The following is a 19,489-nucleotide window of genomic DNA, read 5'->3' as shown; positions in this document are numbered from 1 at the left end:
AGCAGAAGTTCCTGTAGCTTTACTCTCCTCTATTTCATGTGACATTGTTGTAGACATTACATGTTTTGGTTTCTCAGTGCTAAACAGAGAAGAGACTGTGCTGGTTGGAGTGTGTTTGGTAGACATGTCAGGCGTCTGGTCACCTGAGCTCTCTTCATCTGTGGAAGTAAGGACTGAGCTTTTCTCTGTAACAGGAATAGATGAGGGTTTTTCTGAGCTTGCCAGTTTCTCAGTCTGCTCTGTAACGGTACTATCTGCTGTTTCATGTGACACTGTTGTAGTAATAACTGGTTTATCAGGGCCATACAGAGAAGACACTGTGTCAGTTGCAGTGTCTTTGGTGAAAACCTCACTTGCCTGGTCACCTGAGGTCACTTCATCTGTAGAGGATAGGGTTGAGCTTGCATCTGTTACCTTAGTATCCATTGTAGTTCCACTAGAAACAGCTGTGCTGATAGTCACAGAAGGTGAGACTGTTGCTGATACATCAAACGTGTCACTGGGTTCAATGCTTGATGATACTGTTGATCTATCATCCTCCTTTTTGCTTGTGCTTAACATAGGAAATACTGTTGTCACAGGGGACTCCTTAGTGGACTTCTGAGTTGTCTTATCTCCAGAACTCTCTTCATCTGTAGAAGTAATGGTTGTTCTAGTCTCTGTGTCATCAATAACGTGAGTAGCTGATGGTTTCTCTGTTTGCTCTGTAGCCTCACTGGTTGCTGTTGAGGTTGTGGTCACATCCTCTTCTGTTTTGACTGTACTATAAAGAAGAGAGAGGGGTGTTGCAGTAGCTGTGCTAGTAGACATATCAGGATCACCTGAACTTTCCTCCTCCGTAAGACTTGGGGTAAGTGAAGGTTTATCTTTGCTTGTGGTCTGTTCTTGTTTAGGTACATCACTTGTCACAATTGTGCCCTCTATGGTATATTGGCTGACTAAGTCTAATAGAGATGCCATGGTTGTCTTAATCATCTGAATAGTACTATATATTGGAGAGCCAGGTGTTGCAGGATATTCTTTGGTGGGCATTGGAGATGTCACTGGACTCTCAGAACTCTCTTTATCTGTAGAAGTGGAGGCTGAGCTTGTCTCAGTCTCAACAATGATAGTAACAACTGATGTTTTTTCTGTGCCTGTTGTGTCTTTGGTCAGTGCTGTTACCTCTCTTTCCTTTGTTTCTTGTTCTGTAGTGTCTGATGAGCTTGTTCTTGGTGATGTTATTGTGGATCCTAACAAAATATGTTCTGTGCTGGATAATGGAGAGCTGGTCGTGAACATTTCAGGAGTTTGGTCTCCTGAGCTCTCCTCCCCATGTACAGAAATGACATGTGCTGCAGTAGAGCATTTCACTGTGGGAGACACTGAAGGCAGGCTAATTGTTGTTCCTTCTTGCTGGCTTGCCAAAGATTCAGCTGTGGTAGAGATCATTGAAGGTGATTCTGTGCCGCCTGCCTCTTTGGATGGCATCACCTCAGTCTTGATTGTTTCTCCTAAAATTATCTGGCCACTTGTCAATGAGGGAGGCAGAGTGATGCTAGCTGGTTCCTGAGGAGTGTGTGTGGCCTGTGTTGATCCTTCCTCCTCACCTGAGGTGGGGCCCTCAATGTCACTTATGGTCACTGGCACTGATACATCTTCAACATCACCAGAAGAGGGTGTAGAGACAGACAGAGGGGTTTCAGTAGAGATTTCAAAATCTGGAACAGCAGAGGTGCTCTTTGTTACTTCCGCAATGTCACCAGCAGCCACGTGTATTTCTTTTGTGGGAGAAACAGAGGGCTCTTCCCCTTCTGGCCGAGTCACCTCAGCATCCCTGTCATTATCCGGGGGTTGTGTCCCTGACCCCTCCACCTCTTTGTCATACACAGAGGTGCTGACTTGCTGGCTTCCCTCAGGATTCGTGGGTGCATAAGATGTTTGGCTTTGGGTTTGTTCTGAAGCATTGGTCACTGCTGTGCCAGATGGTGAAACAGTGGACACTGCTTCAGTGGATGAAGTTATGACGTCATTTGGTCCGTCTGTGGTCTCTGAAACAGATGACACACTCTCAGCTGTTTGCTCCATTTTGGATGGAGTGGTTCCCACCATTGTTGTGACAGGTGCAGAGGTTGCAGTCACATCTGGGTGCACAGCAGGGCCTTGTGTGGTTCCCTCAACCTGCTCTGGGGGTGTAGGAGGAGTTGATGCCACATGAACCACCTCAGGCCCATAGTCATAAAACATTTGATCCAGAGTGGACATTGACAAAGGCAGTGGGGTACGTGAGAATGGCTCCTCTGTGGACTCCAAAGAGCTCTCCTCATGATCAGGCTTACCTGGTATCTCTATCAGAGAGTAATCAAACACAGTGGGGGTCACCTCCTCCTCGCTGCCACCCAGCACGGTCACATTCCCCTCAAACTGGTCACCTCTTCCTCTCCCTGCCTCCTCCTCTACCTTTCTTCTCTCTGGCTCCAGGGTCACCTCGTGTTTGCCATTGATGAAGATCAGTGTTGGAGTGATGGTAACAGCAGCAGAGGAGAAGAAGTCAGGTTCTCCACTGCCCAGGATAGGTTCACCGTCCACCAGGGACGGGGTGGCCCGGTCAGGAACGACAGGGATGACAGGAAACGGACCCAGGTCAGGAACCTCTGGGAACTGACTCAGAGTGTCTAAGATCGGCAGAGTCATATCCACTGAAAAGAGAGAGGAAAATGGAGAGAAAAGGAGAGAGAACAAAGAGAGAGATTGAGAGAGAGAAAGAGGGGGGAGAGAAAGTGATTAGTATACATGACAATGACACTATAAAGAGCAAGTGTGGCTAGCATTAGTTAATGCATACATTTACTCCTATTTACTAAATAGGTTGTGAATGTGATTGATACAGTGCACAAAATGAAAAAAACAATTTTACATTACATTTTTTTTACATTTTAGTCATTTAGCAGACACTCTTATCCAGAGTGACTTACAGTTAAGTGAGTGCATACATTTTCATACCACCTATTTACTGAACACAGTAATGGTCATCCTCAACTATTTTAAATTAACACTTGGAGCGCCCGAATTCCACTACTAGAATGGCCATGACGGTCATTCTGACCGTTAATATTTCAGTTCTGTAAATATTCCATAATAAATAATATGTTGCTGAATGAATGCATTTATTATGTTTAAAAATGGTCATAAGAAACCTCAGGACACCAAATGTAAATTGTAATCAGTCAGAAAATATATTAATTGATATTAATTGATGCAGAAGCGCACAACTCAGCTGGTAGAGCACGGCGCTTGTAACACCAAGGTAGTGGGTTCGATCCCCGGGACCACCCATACACAAAAATGTATGCACGCACGACTGTAAGTCGCTTTGGATAAAAGCGTCTGCTAAATGGCATATTATTATTATTATTATTATTATATTATTAGACTGTAAATACTAAAATAAGACTAGTGCATTTTCTGACTAAGAAAACAGTTGCCTACCCAGCTGGCCCATCTTAACTACACCTAAACTATACTGAAACTAATTTCACACATAATAATAATAATAATAATAATAATAATAATAATAATAATAATAGTGGCCTAAAGATAATATTAAATTGACAATAGTCTGATGGGTGACAATATTATCAATTGACAAATAGAGAACGAAGAGACTGATGACCAGTGCAGTTTCAATTGACAAAGAAGGGAACGGAGTTACAAATAGCCCTTCTTCCATAACCTTCCTACAGAGGTCCATGCAGGCCAGACATGTTGATTGCTATACCCTAGAAGAAAGAGCATATTCCAAGGTTTCTAATGAATCTATTTCTGCCAAACAACTCTACAGATTGCACTGATGGTCTCTGTTTCAATATATAACCTCTTCCTAGAAAAACTGTGGCTACTGGTGACAATCAGCAATAGCCATTTGGGGAAAAAATATCATTTTTATTTTCTTCTGTTATATTCCATTATATTCTTACTGTGAAATATGTGTGTTGACTGTGTTAGGGCAGGGCCTATGATGTCTGCTAAATGAACAAGTTGATTTCATTGGAGCCTTGGCTACTAAGCACAGATAAATACTACTCAAACCGTGCTTTTCTGTTCTTTTGAAATAAATTGTCTCGTCATGTTTTTTTATGACTTCTCTAAATAAAATATTAATGTATATCTTTGTGATTGTGTATATTAAAACTAGAAAGTCAGAGAGCGTCATAATGACAAAACTAATTTAAATGTTTAATATAGCATGGATTATCCAAAGATAAATAAAGTAGATTTTGTGAGATAAGACATTCCTATGAATATGTGAATTGAAAAGCATGTTCTCAACCTCCACAGTTCTCCAGTCAGTGTTCAATGCGCTGAAGCTGTATTTAGTGGTAATCCAGATAAAAACAATCCCATGTTTGTCTTTCCTCCTTCAGTCTAGTCAGCTCCATGCTTTATAAAAATACAATGGACCTGAATCCTGTAAGATCACCTAGGCCTAGGGCATCAGTGGGGGTTATGACAAAAAGTGGCTACATTTTGCACTAAGCAGAGCTCAGCATCTTATCCCTGTTATGTGCATATAACTTCATGATATTAGATGGTCACAGCATCTTCATGACAGAGAGAGCATGAGAGGACTAGTGAATTTAATTGTCCAAGTAGAAAGTGTCTTACAATAAAGGTCAGCCTACAAATAATCAAAACATTATTCTTTGTTTTATGATTTAGACTTTTCTTAATCTTGACGAATGTTGCCAATTAAACAGTGACACTACATCTTTGTGGAACATCGTTGGCTGTTCTGGGGTTATCACGGTTGCTTCACAGGTATGAAAGGTCTTTATTTCTGGTGGCCTGCCTTGCTTTGGAAAGCACACTGAGTGACATGCTTCACAAATTAACGTGATGTCATCTGGCATACCTCACAGTGTTTGGCACTGATGCTTCAATCAGGCTCTTACGGGGAGCATTATTAATCCATATACACTGTGTACAAAACACTAGGAACACCTGCTCTTTCCATGACAGACTGACCAGGTGAATGTGATGACCCCTTATTGATTTCACTTGTTAAATCAGTGTAGATGAAGGGGAGGAGACGGGTTAAAGAAGGATTTTTACGCCTTGAGACATGGATTGTGGAAGTGTGCCATTCAGAGGGTAAATGGGCAAGACAAAATATTTAAGTGCCTTTGAACGGGGTATGGTAGTAGGTGTCAGGCGCACTGGTTTGAGTGTGTCAAGAACTACAACGCTGCTGGGGGTTTTTTGTATCAAGAATGATCCACCACCCAAAGGACATCCAGCCAACTTGACACAACTGTGGGAAGTATTGGAGTCAACATGGAACGCTTTCGTGCCCTTGTAGAGTCCATGCCCCTATGAATTGAGGTTGTTCTGAGGGAAAAAGGGGAAGCAACTTAATTATAGGAAGGTGTTCCTAATGTTTTGTACACTCAGTGTATACAGTGCATTCGGAAAGTATTCAGACCCCTTCCCTTTTTACACATTTTGTTACGTTACAGCCTTATTCTAAAATGGATTAAAAAAAAATAATCCTAATCAATCTACACACAATACCCCATAATGACAAAGCGAAAACAGGCTTTTACACATTTTTGCTAATTTATAAAAAATAAAAAACAGAAATACCTTATTTACATAAGTATTCAGACCCTTTGCTATGAGACTCGAAAATTAGCTCAAGTGCATCCTGTTTCCATTGATCATCCTTGATATGTTTCTACAACTTGATTGGAGCACCTGTGGTAAATTCAATTTATTGGACATGATTTGGAAAGGCACACACCTGTCTATATAAGGTCCCACAGTTGACAGTGCATGTCAGAGCAAAAACCAAGCCATGAGGTTGAAGGAATTGTCCGTAGAGCTCCGAGACAGGATTGCGTCGAGGCACAGATCTGGGATGGGTACCAAAACATTTCTAAAACATTGAAGGTCCCCAAGAACACAGTGGCCTCCATCATTCTTAATTGGAAGAAGTTTGGAACCATCAAAACTCTTCCTAGAGCTGGCCGCCCGGCCAAACTGAGCAATCGGGGGAGAAGGGCTTTGGTCAGGGAGGTGACCAAGAACCCGATGGTCACTCTGACAGAGCTCCAGAGTTCCTCTGTGGAGATGGGAGAACCTTCCAGAAGGACAACCATCTCTGCAGCACTCCACCAATCAGGCCTTTATGGTACAGTGGCAAGACGGAAGCCACTCCAGGTAAAAGGCACGACAGCCCGCTTGGAGTTTGCCAAAAGGCACCTAAAGGACTCTCAGACCATGAGAAACAAGATTCTCTGGTCCGATTAAACCAAGATTGAACTCTTTAGCCTGAATGTCAAGGGTCATGTCTGGAGAAAACCTGGCACCTTCCCTACGGTGAAGCATGGTGTTGGCAACATCATGCTGTGGGGCAGGGACTGGGAGACTAGTCAGGATCGAGAGAAAGATGAACGGAGCCAAGTACAGAGAGATCCTTGATGAAAACCTGCTCCAGAGCGCTCAGGACCTCAGACTGGGGCGAAGGTTCACCTTCCAACAGGACAACGATACCTACATGTTTCAAGCAGACCACCATAGTCCGTGTGCCCAAGAAAGTGAAGGTAACCTGCCTCAATGATTACCGCCCTGTAGCACTCACGTCAGTAGCCATGAAGTGCTTTGAAAGGCTGGTCATGGCTTACAACACCATCATGCCGGAAACCCTAGACCTACTCCAATTCGCATACCACCCCAACAGATCCACAGATGACGCAATCTCAATCGCACTCCACACAGCCCTTTCCCACCTGGACAAAAGGAACACCTATGTGAGAATGCTGTTCATTGACTACAGCTCAGCGTTCAACACCATAGTGCCCACAAAACTCACCACTAAGCTAAGGACGCTGGGACTAAACACCCCCTTCTGCAACTGGATCCTGGACTTCCTGACGGGCCGCCCCCAGGTGGTAAGGGTAGGCAACAACACATCTGCCACGCTGATCCTCAACACGGAGGCCCCTCAGGGGTGCGTGCTTAGTCCCCTCCTATACTCCCCGTTCACCCATGACTGCGTGGCCAACCACGACTCAAACACCTTCATTAGGTTTGCTGACGACACAACAGTGGTAGGCCTGATCACAGACAACGATGAGACAGCCTATAGGGAGGAGGTCAGAGACCTGACAGTGTGGTGCCAGGACAACAACCTCTACCTCAGTGTGAGAAAGACAAAGGAGCTGATCGTGGACTACAGGAAAAGGAGGGCCGAACAGGTCCCCATTAACATCGACGGGGCTGTAGTGGAGCGGGTTGAGAGTTTCAAGTTCCTTGGTGTTCACATCACCAACAAACTATCATGGTCCAAACACACCAAGACAGTCGTGAAGAGGGCACGACAACACCATTTCCCCCTCAGGAGATGATTTGGCATGGGTCCCCAGATCCTCAAATAGTTATACAGCTGCACCATCGAGAGCATCCTGATCGGTTGCATCCCCGCCTGCTAAGGCAACTGCTCTTCATCGGACAATAAGGCGCTACAGAGGGTAGTGCGTATGGCCCAGTACCACACTGGGGCCAAGCTTCCTGCCATCCAGGACCTATATACAGTGGGGGAAAAAAGTATTTAGTCAGCCACCAATTGTGCAAGTTCTCCCACTTAAAAAGATGAGAGAGTCATGTAATTTTCATCATAGGTACACGTCAACTATGACAGACAAAATGAGGGGGAAAAAAATCAAGAAAATCACATTGTAGGATTTTTAATGAATTTATTAGCAAATTATGGTGGAAAATAAGTATTTGGTCAATAACAAAAGTTTCTCAATACTTTGTTATATACCCTTTGTTGGCAATGACACAGGTCAAACGTTTTCTGTAAGTCTTCACAAGGTTTTCACACACTATTGCTGGTATTTTGGCCCATTCCTCCATGCAGATCTCCTCTAGAGCAGTGATGTTTTGGGGCTGTCGCTGGGCAACACAGACTTTCAACTCCCTCCAAAGATGTTCTATGGTGTTGAGATCTGGAGACTGGCTAGGCCACTCCAGGACCTTGAAATGCTTCTTACGAAGCCACTCCTTCGTTGCCCGGGCGGTGTGTTTGGGATCATTGTCATGCTGAAAGACCCAGCCACGTTTCATCTTCAATGCCCTTGCTGATGGAAGGAGGTTTTCACTCAAAATCTCACGATACATGGCCCCATTCATTCTTTCCTTTACACGGATCAGTCGTCCTGGTCCCTTTGCAGAAAAACAGCCCCAAAGCATGATGTTTCCACCCCCATGCTTCACAGTAGGTATGGTGTTCTTTGGATGCAACTCAGCATTCTTTGTCCTCCAAACACAACGAGTTGAGTTTTTACCAAAAAGTTATATTTTGGTTTCATCTGACCATATGACATTCTCCCAATCCTCTTCTGGATCATCCAAATGCACTCTAGCAAACTTCAGACGGGCCTGGACATGTACTGGCTTAAGCAGGGGGACACGTCTTGCACTGCAGGATTTGAGTCCCTGGCGGCGTAGTGTGTTACTGATGGTAGGCTTTGTTACTTTGGTCCCAGCTCTCTGCAGGTCATTCAATAGGTCCCCCCGTGTGGTTCTGGGATTTTTGCTCACCGTTCTTGTGATCATTTTGACCCCACAGGGTGAGATCTTGCGTGGAGCCCCAGATCGAGGGAGATTATCAGTGGTCTTGTATGTCTTCCATTTCCTAATAATTGCTCCCACAGTTGATTTCTTCAAACCAAGCTGCTTACCTATTGCAGATTCAGTCTTCCCAGCCTGGTGCAGGTCTACAATTTTGTTTCTGGTGTCCTTTGACAGCTCTTTGGTCTTGGCCATAGTGGAGTTTGGAGTGTGACTGTTTGAGGTTGTGGACAGGTGTCTTTTATACTGATAACAAGTTCAAACAGGTGCCATTAATACAGGTAACGAGTGGAGGACAGAGGAGCCTCTTAAAGAAGAAGTTACAGGTCTGTGAGAGCCAGAAATCTTGCTTGTTTGTAGGTGACCAAATACTTATTTCCCACCATAATTTGCAAATAAATTCATTAAAAATCCTACAATGTGATTTTCTGGATTTTTTTTCTCAATTTGTCTGTCATAGTTGACGTGTACCTATGATGAAAATTACAGGCCTCTCTCATCTTTCTAAGTGGGAGAACTTGCACAATTGGTGGCTGACTAAATACTTTTTTTCCCCCCACTGTACTAGGCGATGTCAGAGGAAGGCCCAAAAAATTGTCTAAGACTCCAGTCACCCAAGTCATAGACTGTTCTCTCGGTTACCGCACGGCAAGTGGTACCGGAACGCCAAGTCTAGGATCAAAAGGCTCCTTAACAGCTTCTCCCCAAAGCCATAAGACAGCTGAACAATTTATAAAATGGCCACCCAGACTATTTACATTGACACCCCACTTTTTTTTAGGCTGCTGCTACTCGCTGTTTATCCTCTTAGATGTAATGGCAAAATGTTGATTTCCGCCTAAATAGACATGCCCAAAAGTAACTGCTATTCATGTGTAATTACATGATTCTGACATGCCAAAACTTGGTATATTTGGAAAGAAGACATCTGGGAGATTATGAGAAAATGATCAGAAGATAGATAGGAGTTACATAGTTCAGAATACACAACATCAAGCACACACAAAATAAAAAATTTTTTTTCTTTTGGAAGTCATTTTTCATTGACAAGCTATAAGTGAATTATTTATTTCCAGAGCTGGAAACACAGATGGCTTCCACAACATGTGAACATTATCAGAAATAAAAGCGATTGATAGACTAGAAATGGGCAGATGTTTTAGTAAGTGGTGTCAGGTGTGGTCACGGGACGTTTCCAAGTGTCCCTAAACCTCTCCAAAGTGGCATATGTCTAAATTAGATAATTCCACTGCTATAACATTTTTGCAATCCCTAAATGCTATTTGTTCAGTATAAAAACACAAGTTCTACCATATCAACCTCACTCAAACATTGTGGTGGTGTTATGGGGTATCCAGGGTACATTCATGTGTCCTTTCAACCTCTCCAAAGTGTCTGAATGTGTTAATTGCACTGTTTTTGCACACTGGATGTGCCTAAAAGTTATTGTTCACTATAAAAATGAAATGTCTACAACACCAACCTCTCTCAAACATTGTGCTGGTGGCAGGGGACATTCACGTTTTTTTCAACCTCTCCAAAGTGCCTGAACGTTTAGCCTAGACAGAGCTGGAAACACACTCAGGCTCCCGAGTGGCGCAGCGGTCTAAGGCACTGCATCTCAGTGCTTGAGGCGTCACTACAGACCCCCTGGTTCGATTCCAGGCTGTATCACAACCGGCCGTGATTGGGAGTCCCATAGGGCAGCGCACAATTGGCCCAGCGTCGTCCGGGTTTGGCCGGTATAGGCCGTCATTGTAAATAATAATTTGTTCTTAACTGACTTGCCTAGTTAAATAAAGGTAAAAAATAAATAAAAATAAAAAATAAAAAAGTATTGGTCCCACATACAAATGAACTGTTTACAAAAACAATATAAAAAGCAACAGATATACATAAAAATATATAAAAATGTCTTATCAAACACAAACTTGGTTCACTAAAAAAGGTGCAAAAATAGAAATAAGCGGAACTATTTACAAATGGCATTCGTGTTTGTTTTACATCCCAGGTGTAGATGATTAGATTTCCCTTTCGCCGTAGCATGTGCATGTCGTGATAGTCTTTGAAGCAGTCCCTCTCTGCCAGGAAACAAAAAGATAACTGCCATTTCGGACAGAAGATCTGGCATTTCCCCCTTTTTTCTGTGCAATGCTTGCAGTTCTATCTTTTGTCTTTTGGCATGTGTGTTGGATAGTGGCGCTCACCTTGAGTGAGTTGTGTGGTTGCTTTGGGCCCCCAATTCAGCCATTTCCAACACCAGCTGCTCTCAAAAGGCCAACTGGGAGAGAGGGGTTTGACCTTTTGCTTTGGCCATCTGCTTGTGGAGATTGAAAGCAGTTACTGTAGCAATGTCCACAAAGTGGTAAAAAAAAAAGGTCTACCACTTCCTGGTCTTGTGGAGGACCTGGTAGTAGCCTATCAGAGCATCAGATAGCTTTATAAGCTTCTGATAGGCTAATTGAAATCATTTGAGTCAATTGGAGGTGTACCTGTGGATGTATTTCAAGGCCTACCTTCAAACTCAGTGCCTCTTTGCTTGACATCATGGGAAAATCAAAAGAAATCAGCCAAGACCTCAGAAAAAAAGTCTGGTTCATCCTTGGGAGCAATTTCCAAACGCCTGAAGGTACTACGTTCATCTGTACAAACAATAGTACGCAAGTATAAACACCATGGGACCACGCAGCCATCATACCGCTCAGGAAGGAGACGCGTTCTGTCTCCTAGAGATGAACGTACTTTGGTGCGAAATGTGCAAATCAATCCCAGAACAACAGCAAAGGACCTTGTGAAGATGCTGGAGGAAACAGGTACAAAAGTATCTATATCCACAGTAAAACTAGTCCTATATCGACATAACCTGAAAGGCCGCTCAGCAAGGAAGAAGCCACTGCTCCAAAACGACGATAAAAAGGCCAGACTACAGTTTGCAACTGCACATGGGGACAAAGATCTTACTTTATGGAGAAATGTCCTCTGGTCTGATGAAACAAAAATAGAACTGTTTGGCCATAATGACCATCGTTATGTTTGGAGGAAAAAGGGGTAGCTTGCAAGCCGAATAACACATTCCCAACCATGAAGCACGGGGGTAGCAGCATCATGCTGTGGGGGTGCTTTGCTGCAGGAGGGACTGGTGCACTTCACAAAATAGATGGCATCATGAGGAAGGAAAATTATGTGGATATATTAAAGCAACATCTAAAGACATCAGTCAGGAAGTTAAAGCTTGGTCGCAAATAGGTCTTCCAAATGGACAATGACCCCAAGCATACTTCCAAAGTTGTGGCAAAATGGCTTAAGGAAAACAAAGTCAAGGTATTGGAGTGGCCGTCAAAGCCTTGACCTCAATCCTATAGAAATTAGTGGGCAGAACTGAAAAAGCGTGTGCGAGCAAGGAGGCCTACAAACCTGACCCAGTTACACCAGCTCTGTCAGGAGGAATGGGCCAAAATTCACCCAACTTATTGTGGGAAGCTTGTGGAAGGCTATCCGAAAAGTTTGACCCACCCAAATTAAACAATTTAAAGGCAATGCTACCAAAAAAATTAATTTCAGACTTCAACTGTATAAAAAACGAAATACATACAGTAAATTAGCTATATAAAGTCATTAAAATAATTTACTAACCAATCCAAAAAGGGATCAAATTCTTCTTGAAAGCAATCTTCTTCGGCTGAGTGGAAATACTTGTCCAAATAGCTCCCCTGATCTGAGTCTGACCAGTATTTTATTCAAAGCTTCTATGTCGGTATACTTATTCATAGCTGCCTTCTTTTTAGGTTCCTCTTCGATATTGTTAGTTTTTACCTTTTTCCCGCCCTGTTCTTGGTGCGTGTCCTCTCTGAGCCAGGTAGCAATAGTTCGCAAAATATATAAAAAGGTTATAGGCCTTACCTTGTCCCTCCCAGGTCAACTGCATATTCCTGGAAAGCTTATCTCATTGGCTACAACACTGTCAAGGTGCCATAGTAGCCAATCTCCTGTGTAATGGATGCCTTCAGCGTGTAAGCAGGCGACGTCATATTTTTGAAGCGTAAAGATATAGTCAATGGTGTACATTCGATGTTGCCATTCAGTCATACATTATCAGATAACATGTTCAATAGGCTAGATCTGTTCCTACCAACCAAATGATTAATTTGATACCCCCCATGTAGCTATAGCGCGAACACAGACCAAATTGAAGCTTACCTTGTAAGATGTTTGGGGAAAACGTTATATATAATTAACATTTTGACTCTCGGGGCTGGTAGTCAATAACGGTAGGTCACAGGCAGACAAATAAGACATCCTCATGATCTGTGGAGTCCCGTCTTTCGGTGTGTATTGACGTATTCCGTGTTTATTTCCTTTATGCTTAACTACGCTAACCGGAACGTATGTACCAGCCATCTTGAAATGAGGTCATGGGCTCAGCCTGCCCGCATACATTCGTATACCCATATATGGTAGTAAATCATACCAAAGATTTTAAGGCACCGATCAATAGCCAAGATACTCAGCTTTCCGCAGACACCGTGCTTTTGCAAATAAGGCTACCGTTCTCATACCAGACTGAATTGAATATTATCTATGCATAGTCACTTTATGTACAAATTACCTTGACTAACTTGTACCCCCGCACATTGACTTGGTAACGTTACCCCAATATATAGCCTCGTTATTGTTATTTTATTGTGTTACGTTTTATTTTATTTTTTACTTCAATTTAGTAAATATTTTCTTAACTCTATTTCTTGAACTGCATTGTTGGTTAAGGGCTTGTAAGCAAGCATTTCACGGTAAGGTCTACACCTGTTGTATTCGGCGCATGTGACAAATAACATTTTATTTTATCTTATTTGAAGAGCACAGCCAATACAATGCAGGAGTGGCTTCGGGACAAGTCTCTGAATGTCTTTAAGTGGCCCAGCCAGAGCCCGGACTTGAACCCGATCTAACATCTCTGGAGAGACCTGAAAATAGCTGTACAGTGACGCTCCCCATCCAACCTGACAGAGCTTGAGAGGATCTGCAGAGAAGAATGGGAGAAACTCCCCAAATACAGGTGGGCCAAGCTTGTAGCATCATACCCAAGCAAACTCCAGGTTGTAATCGCTGCCAAAGGTGCTTCAACAAAGTACTGAGTAAATGGTCTGAATACTTATGTAAATGTGGGGTATATTGTGTTTAGATTGATGAGGGGGGGGGGGATTAAATAAATTTTAGAACAAGGCTGTAACATAACACAATGTGGAATAAATCAAGGGGTCTGAATACTTTCTGAATGCACTGAATGCTCGGTGCAACACTGACCTTATTAAGCCCTTGTCCTGTGGGCTGAAAGGTCCCTCTCAGACCCCAAGTCAGCTAAGGCCCTGAGCAAAGACAGACATCCTGTTCTTGCCCTGCTTCGCAAACAAGAGCGGCTGTTAGGAGTCAAGCCCTGAGCAGATCCACTGGATGTCAGTGTCTCCCTGGAGAGGAACATGCGCCACATCCGAAGATCGGCCCACACAACTGCACAAAGCCTTTGGAAAATAAGTGCTCACACGTCCCCTCGAGATGCACACTCCTGTTTTTTTTCATCTTCCCAAAAATTATTAACAAACATTGTGCTTCACTCCCTGATCTGATGACACTAAAACTAGGTATAAAGCAGGTGGCAAACGGCTTCGCTGAACACAGAGCAGTGTTGTGGTCTCTCTGTTATAGTGAATAGCTCTGCATTCTTTGGCTTGTGACTTGCAATCCAACCAACGCCAGGGTAAGGGATAATGGTTATTCATTCACCATTCACTCCTCCTCCATCCATCTCTCTCTCCCCCATCTGAAAAGTGGAGTTTCCCACAAGCTGTGGCTCAGCTAGATTAGTGGCTGGGAGCGAGAACACCTGCAGGAGTCTGACACCTGTTTAAGGCCAGTGGAGCCTGGGAACACAGGAGAGCAATAACCCACCCCCTCACACACACACACACACACACACACACAGACACACAACCCTCCTCTTTAATCACTGCACCTTACCTCACTCGACAGCCCCAATTCACTACAACTCCCTTCCCCTTTCTATTCCCCGCCACCACCACCACAATTGCCATGGCTCCCCGCCTCCCTCCTGACCCTTCCAGCCTCAGTTGCTCAGTGGCCGGTGCCCAAGCTCCTGGTGCCGTATTACGAATCTGTTCAAATAAACAGCCGCCCACATAAACCCAGGCCAGCGGTGGCTCTGGAGGGAGAGCAGTGCTCCATGCTGAGGACAGGCACAAACGCTCTGTTGTGTGCAAATAATGAACTCCGCAACACAACTCACCAGCCCCACAGTGCCACGTGTATCTCATTACTGTAATTCAATGGGCAGGTAGGTACTGTGGTTGCTTTGAAGGAATCATTTTGCACTGAATGGCACATAATAAGGTTGGACCACACACTAAAACTTGAAGATCAAATTATATGTGGACAAATACCAATGTGCACTTACGGGATCAATTTGTTCTTTCTGATCTGGGAGATGTGAATTATTATTCTAACATCTCAAGCCCTTTGTTTACTATGACTCCAGTGAGTGCACAAAACAGGACAATATTTTTCAGAGGCCAATTCCCATAAACCAGGGGTTTCTTCTGTGAAGGTCCTGGTTGCACCAAACAATATGGCACTAAAACACCCATAATCCCCCTCTCTAGTCAGGCAACCACAACACCAGCTGTTCAACTGTCCTTACAGAGCAACTAGCTCTCACAGTCTCATGTCAGAATTAGACATTCATCTATGTTTCTCAAATGTCAAATTTCGATGTTGTTGCAAACATCACATTTCAAAGTGTTTAAGGTTAAGTTTAGGCATTAACTCACACTTTTTAAGGTTAGGGTTAAGTTTAGGCATTAACTCTGAAATCTTAAGGTTAAGCATTAACTCCGAATGGTTAAGGTAAGGGTTAAGGTTTGGGATAGACTTAAAACAGAAATCTCAAACCAACTTTCTATCGCTGGATTCGAACATGCAACCTTTGGCACCAGAGGCAGATGTTCATCCATGTTTCTCAGACATCACATTTTGAACCTTTGGAATCAGAGGCAGATGCTAACGCCCATCCGCCATCCCTGTCCACAATGCCCTAGCAAAACTGAAACCTACTTGAAGGTAACAGAACTCACTGTTGCCCCTATTGGCCAGTTTCCACTTAATTTCCCGTCGTCCTCAGACATGGATGGACAGCGAATACTGACTAGTATCACGGGTGACCTGGCTGCACAGAGATGGGAGATTTTGCCTTAAATGTTTATCAAAGTCCAAAACGTGTAGGAGTACACACAGCAGTGTTCTAGAATATTGAACCGTTGGCTTACATACTTTTCAAATTCTCAGCGCAGCTCAAGCAATTTATCAAACTGTCAATACGTTCAAATAAATAGAGGACGCGTACCGGAGCCGCGTTGGTTGGGAATTGTGGGGAGGTGCGTCTTCGGGCTGTGCGTCTCCCGCGGAAGGTGGTCTCAGAACCGCGTAGCTATGTCACAATGGTACTCAACATCTGTGGACAATGTTTTACGCTTTAGTGGTGACATCACCCCTGAGTTGGCGTCCAGGCTGCAGTGTGCTGACAGGCATCTGTGCTTACTCAGGTAGGCTGCCAAGCCTCCTCCTTTGCTGCCAGGCTGGCAGAGGGAGTCACACATATACACACACACACACAGGCTGTGCCCTTTGTCCTTGGTGTGGCTCCTCTGCAGATAGCTTTGGCTCTCTCCCCAGGTTGCACCAGCAGGCTTGCACTCTGAGAGGGAGAGGGAGTCCAGATCAACTGGTACCCAGGCTCCATGGCAGCTATCCCCCATGGCAGTCCCAAACCAAGTTTGTCTTGTACACAGTGCCAGAACACCAGACTCATTTACAACTAGTGTAGCACCACCTCAGGTCAGGAACGCTTGACTCATGCATAGCTTTGGTTGGATGCTCAGAGTCACAACAGAATTGCCGTGCTGGAATCCATGTGTATTCCTTCTCTCTTTCTCATCTTTCTCTACCTCAACGTTCTTCAAGACCAGCCATATCCTCCTCTGACATAATGGGGAAAATAATAAAACATTCCCATATAATGTAATGTGAAGTGGGTGAGGTAATGTTACTGACGCATGTTAAAAGGCCACTTCAGGAGAAACTGCTTGTCAATTTGCTTATGACACATTAACAAGGATTGTATTGCCTTACACTGATTTAAATTAAAGAGGAACAGTGGCATTATGACGCATGGTAAAATATTATAATAATGCTATCCTAACTATACCCCAGCATTACTCAACAATTATGAGTAATGGAGCCTGAGACACACTGCCACAGTGAGCATCCATCAACCAACCAATAACCTGGCTACTAAATCGTAAGACACTCCTGTTCAGTAATCTCTCCACTGGCCGATTGACTGTGAGGTGAGTGGTGGAACTCAACGCACCGCACTCCGTCGGTTACACCGTTGCGGCTGCCTCCGTGAAGGTTAATACCAGAGATAGCAAAAAAGAGAAGTGGGGAGAGTAAGCCTAAACCCTAATTTACATAGCTGAGGTTCTGGAGGATTCACTGTTATGCTGACCACAAGACCTGTTAATACAATAAACAGCTGCATGCTGAGAGATTGTGGCCTTTTTCATTTTTCATTCAGTGTTTATTTCCCTATGACCCCCCTGTCTGTCTGGACATCTGTTCAGCTGAACTGACTGACTGAGTCGAGGTGGTCCAGGCACTAAGCACTAAGCTGCAGTCTGTCAACGGATGTGGGAGAGAGGGCCCACAGAGGAATTCGTAAGCTAGCTAGGGGGAAGAAGAAAACAATAACAAATAATGGGATTTGCAAGAGGTCCCTTGATAGGTCTAGAAGGGTGGACATATAATACATACAGTGAGGGAAAAAAGTATTTGATCCCCTGCTGATTTTGTACGTTTGCCCACTGACAAAGAAATGATCAGTCTATCATTTGAATGGTAGGTTTATTTGAACAGTGAGAGACAGAATAATAACAAAGAAATCCAGAAAAAACGCATGTCAAAAATGTTATAAATTGATTTGCATTTTAATGAGGGAAATAAGTATTTGACCCCCTCTCAATCAGAAAGATTTCTGGCTCCCAGGTGTCTTTTATACAGGTAACGAGCTGAGATTAGTGCTCCTAATCTCAATTTGTTACCTGTATAAAAGACACCTGTCCACAGAAGCAATCAATCAATCAGATTCCAAACTCTCCACCATGGCCAAGACCAAAGAGCTCTCCAAGGATGTCAGGGACAAGATTGTAGACCTACACAAGGCTGGAATGGGCTACAAGACCATCGCCAAGCAGCTTGGTGAGAAGGTGACAACAGTTGGTGCGATTATTCGCAAATGGAAGAAACTCAAAATAACTGTCAATCTCCCTCGGCCTGGGGCTCCATACAAGTTCTCACCTCGTGGAGTTGCAATGATCATGAGAACGGTGAGGAAGCAGCCCAGAACAACACGGGAGGATCTTGTCAATGATCTCAAGGCAGCTGGGACCATAGTCACAATTGGTAACACACTACGCCGTGAAGGACTGAAATCCTGCAGCGCCCGCAAGGTCCCCCTGCTCAAGAAAGCACATATACAGGCCCGTCTGAAGTTTGCCAATGAACATCTGAATGATCCAGAGGAGAACTGGGTGAAAGTGTTGTGGTCAGATGAGACCAAAATTGAGCTCTTTGGCATCAACTCAACTCGCCGTGTTTGGAGGAGGAGGAATGCTGCCTATGACCCCAAGAACACTATCCCCACCGTCAAACATGGAGGTGGAAACATTATGCTTTGGGGGTGTTTTTCTGCTAAGGGGACAGGACAACTTCACCGCATCAAAGGGACGATGGACGGGGCCATGTAGCGTCAAATCTTGGGTGAGAACCTCCTTCCCTCAGTCAGGGCATTGAAAATGGGTCATGGATGGGTATTCCAGCATGACAATGACCCAAAACACACGGCCAAGGCAACAAAGGAGTGGCTCAAGAAGAAGCACATTAAGGTCCTGGAGTGGCCTAGCCAGTCTCCAGACCTTAATCCCATAGAACGTCTGTGGAGGGAGATGAAGGTTTGAGTTGCCAAACATCAGCCTCGAAACCTTAATGACTTGGAGAAGATCTGCAAAGAGGAGTGGAACAAAATCCCTCCAGAGATGTGTGCAAACCTGGTGGCCAACTACAAGAAACGTCTGACCTCTGTGATTGCCAACAAGGGTTTTGCCACAAGTACTAAGTCATGTTTTGCAGAGGGGTCAAATACTTATTTACCTCATTAAAATGCAAATCAATTTATAACATTTTTTACATGTTTTTTTCTGGATTTTGTTGTTGTTATTCTGTCTCTCACTGTTCAAATAAACCTACCATTAAAATTATAGACTGATCATGTCTTTGTCAGTGGGCAAACGTACAAAATCAGCAGGGGATCAAATACTTTTTTCCCTCACTGTACCTGTTTAATATTATTTATTCCAATGACTTGATAAGATGTAATGTTATTTATATGTTTATGCGCTTTGTAACTACAGTGTATGATCATATAAAAATGTGACGATAGGCTGATACTCTGGGGCTTTTCTTCTGTCATTTTCAAAGGGTATTTTTAAATAGCCTACATTAATATTGCTTGGTCTAAGGTATTCAAAGAATACACGAAAGTAGCCTATATAGAGTAAAATGTTGTGATGATTTTGATTAAGTCCAGACAACACACCCTATTAGGGTCATTTTTTTTCTCCCTTAATCATTTCACAATCAACTTTTACCAGTTGAATGTGGACACAAATATAATACTTTTTTGTATTACAATTCTTCTGAAATATTGCATTGAAATATGCTACTTATGTGATACCTCATTAAATATGTGCAT

The 19,489-nt window shown here is 43.6% G+C and overlaps 1 protein-coding gene across 1 annotated transcript in view; it reads right to left on the bottom strand.

The window, feature by feature from the left end:
* LOC311145014 (versican core protein-like) overlaps positions 1-19,489 on the bottom strand; it is a gene marked incomplete at both ends in the record, with an annotated part of 55,638 nt that overhangs the window by 19,494 nt on the left and 16,655 nt on the right. The window contains one exon of the mRNA XM_084181222.1: positions 1,590-2,678. Within this exon, the coding sequence (XP_084037348.1) occupies positions 1,590-2,678 (1,089 nt within the window). The remainder of the gene's footprint in view (positions 1-1,589; positions 2,679-19,489) is intronic.

The sequence above is a fragment of the Coregonus lavaretus genome (genome assembly GCF_964263955.1).
Source record: "Coregonus lavaretus genome assembly, chromosome: 17".
Lineage (NCBI taxonomy): Eukaryota > Metazoa > Chordata > Actinopteri > Salmoniformes > Salmonidae > Coregonus > Coregonus lavaretus.
This window is presented reverse-complemented; position numbering and strand designations above follow the sequence as displayed.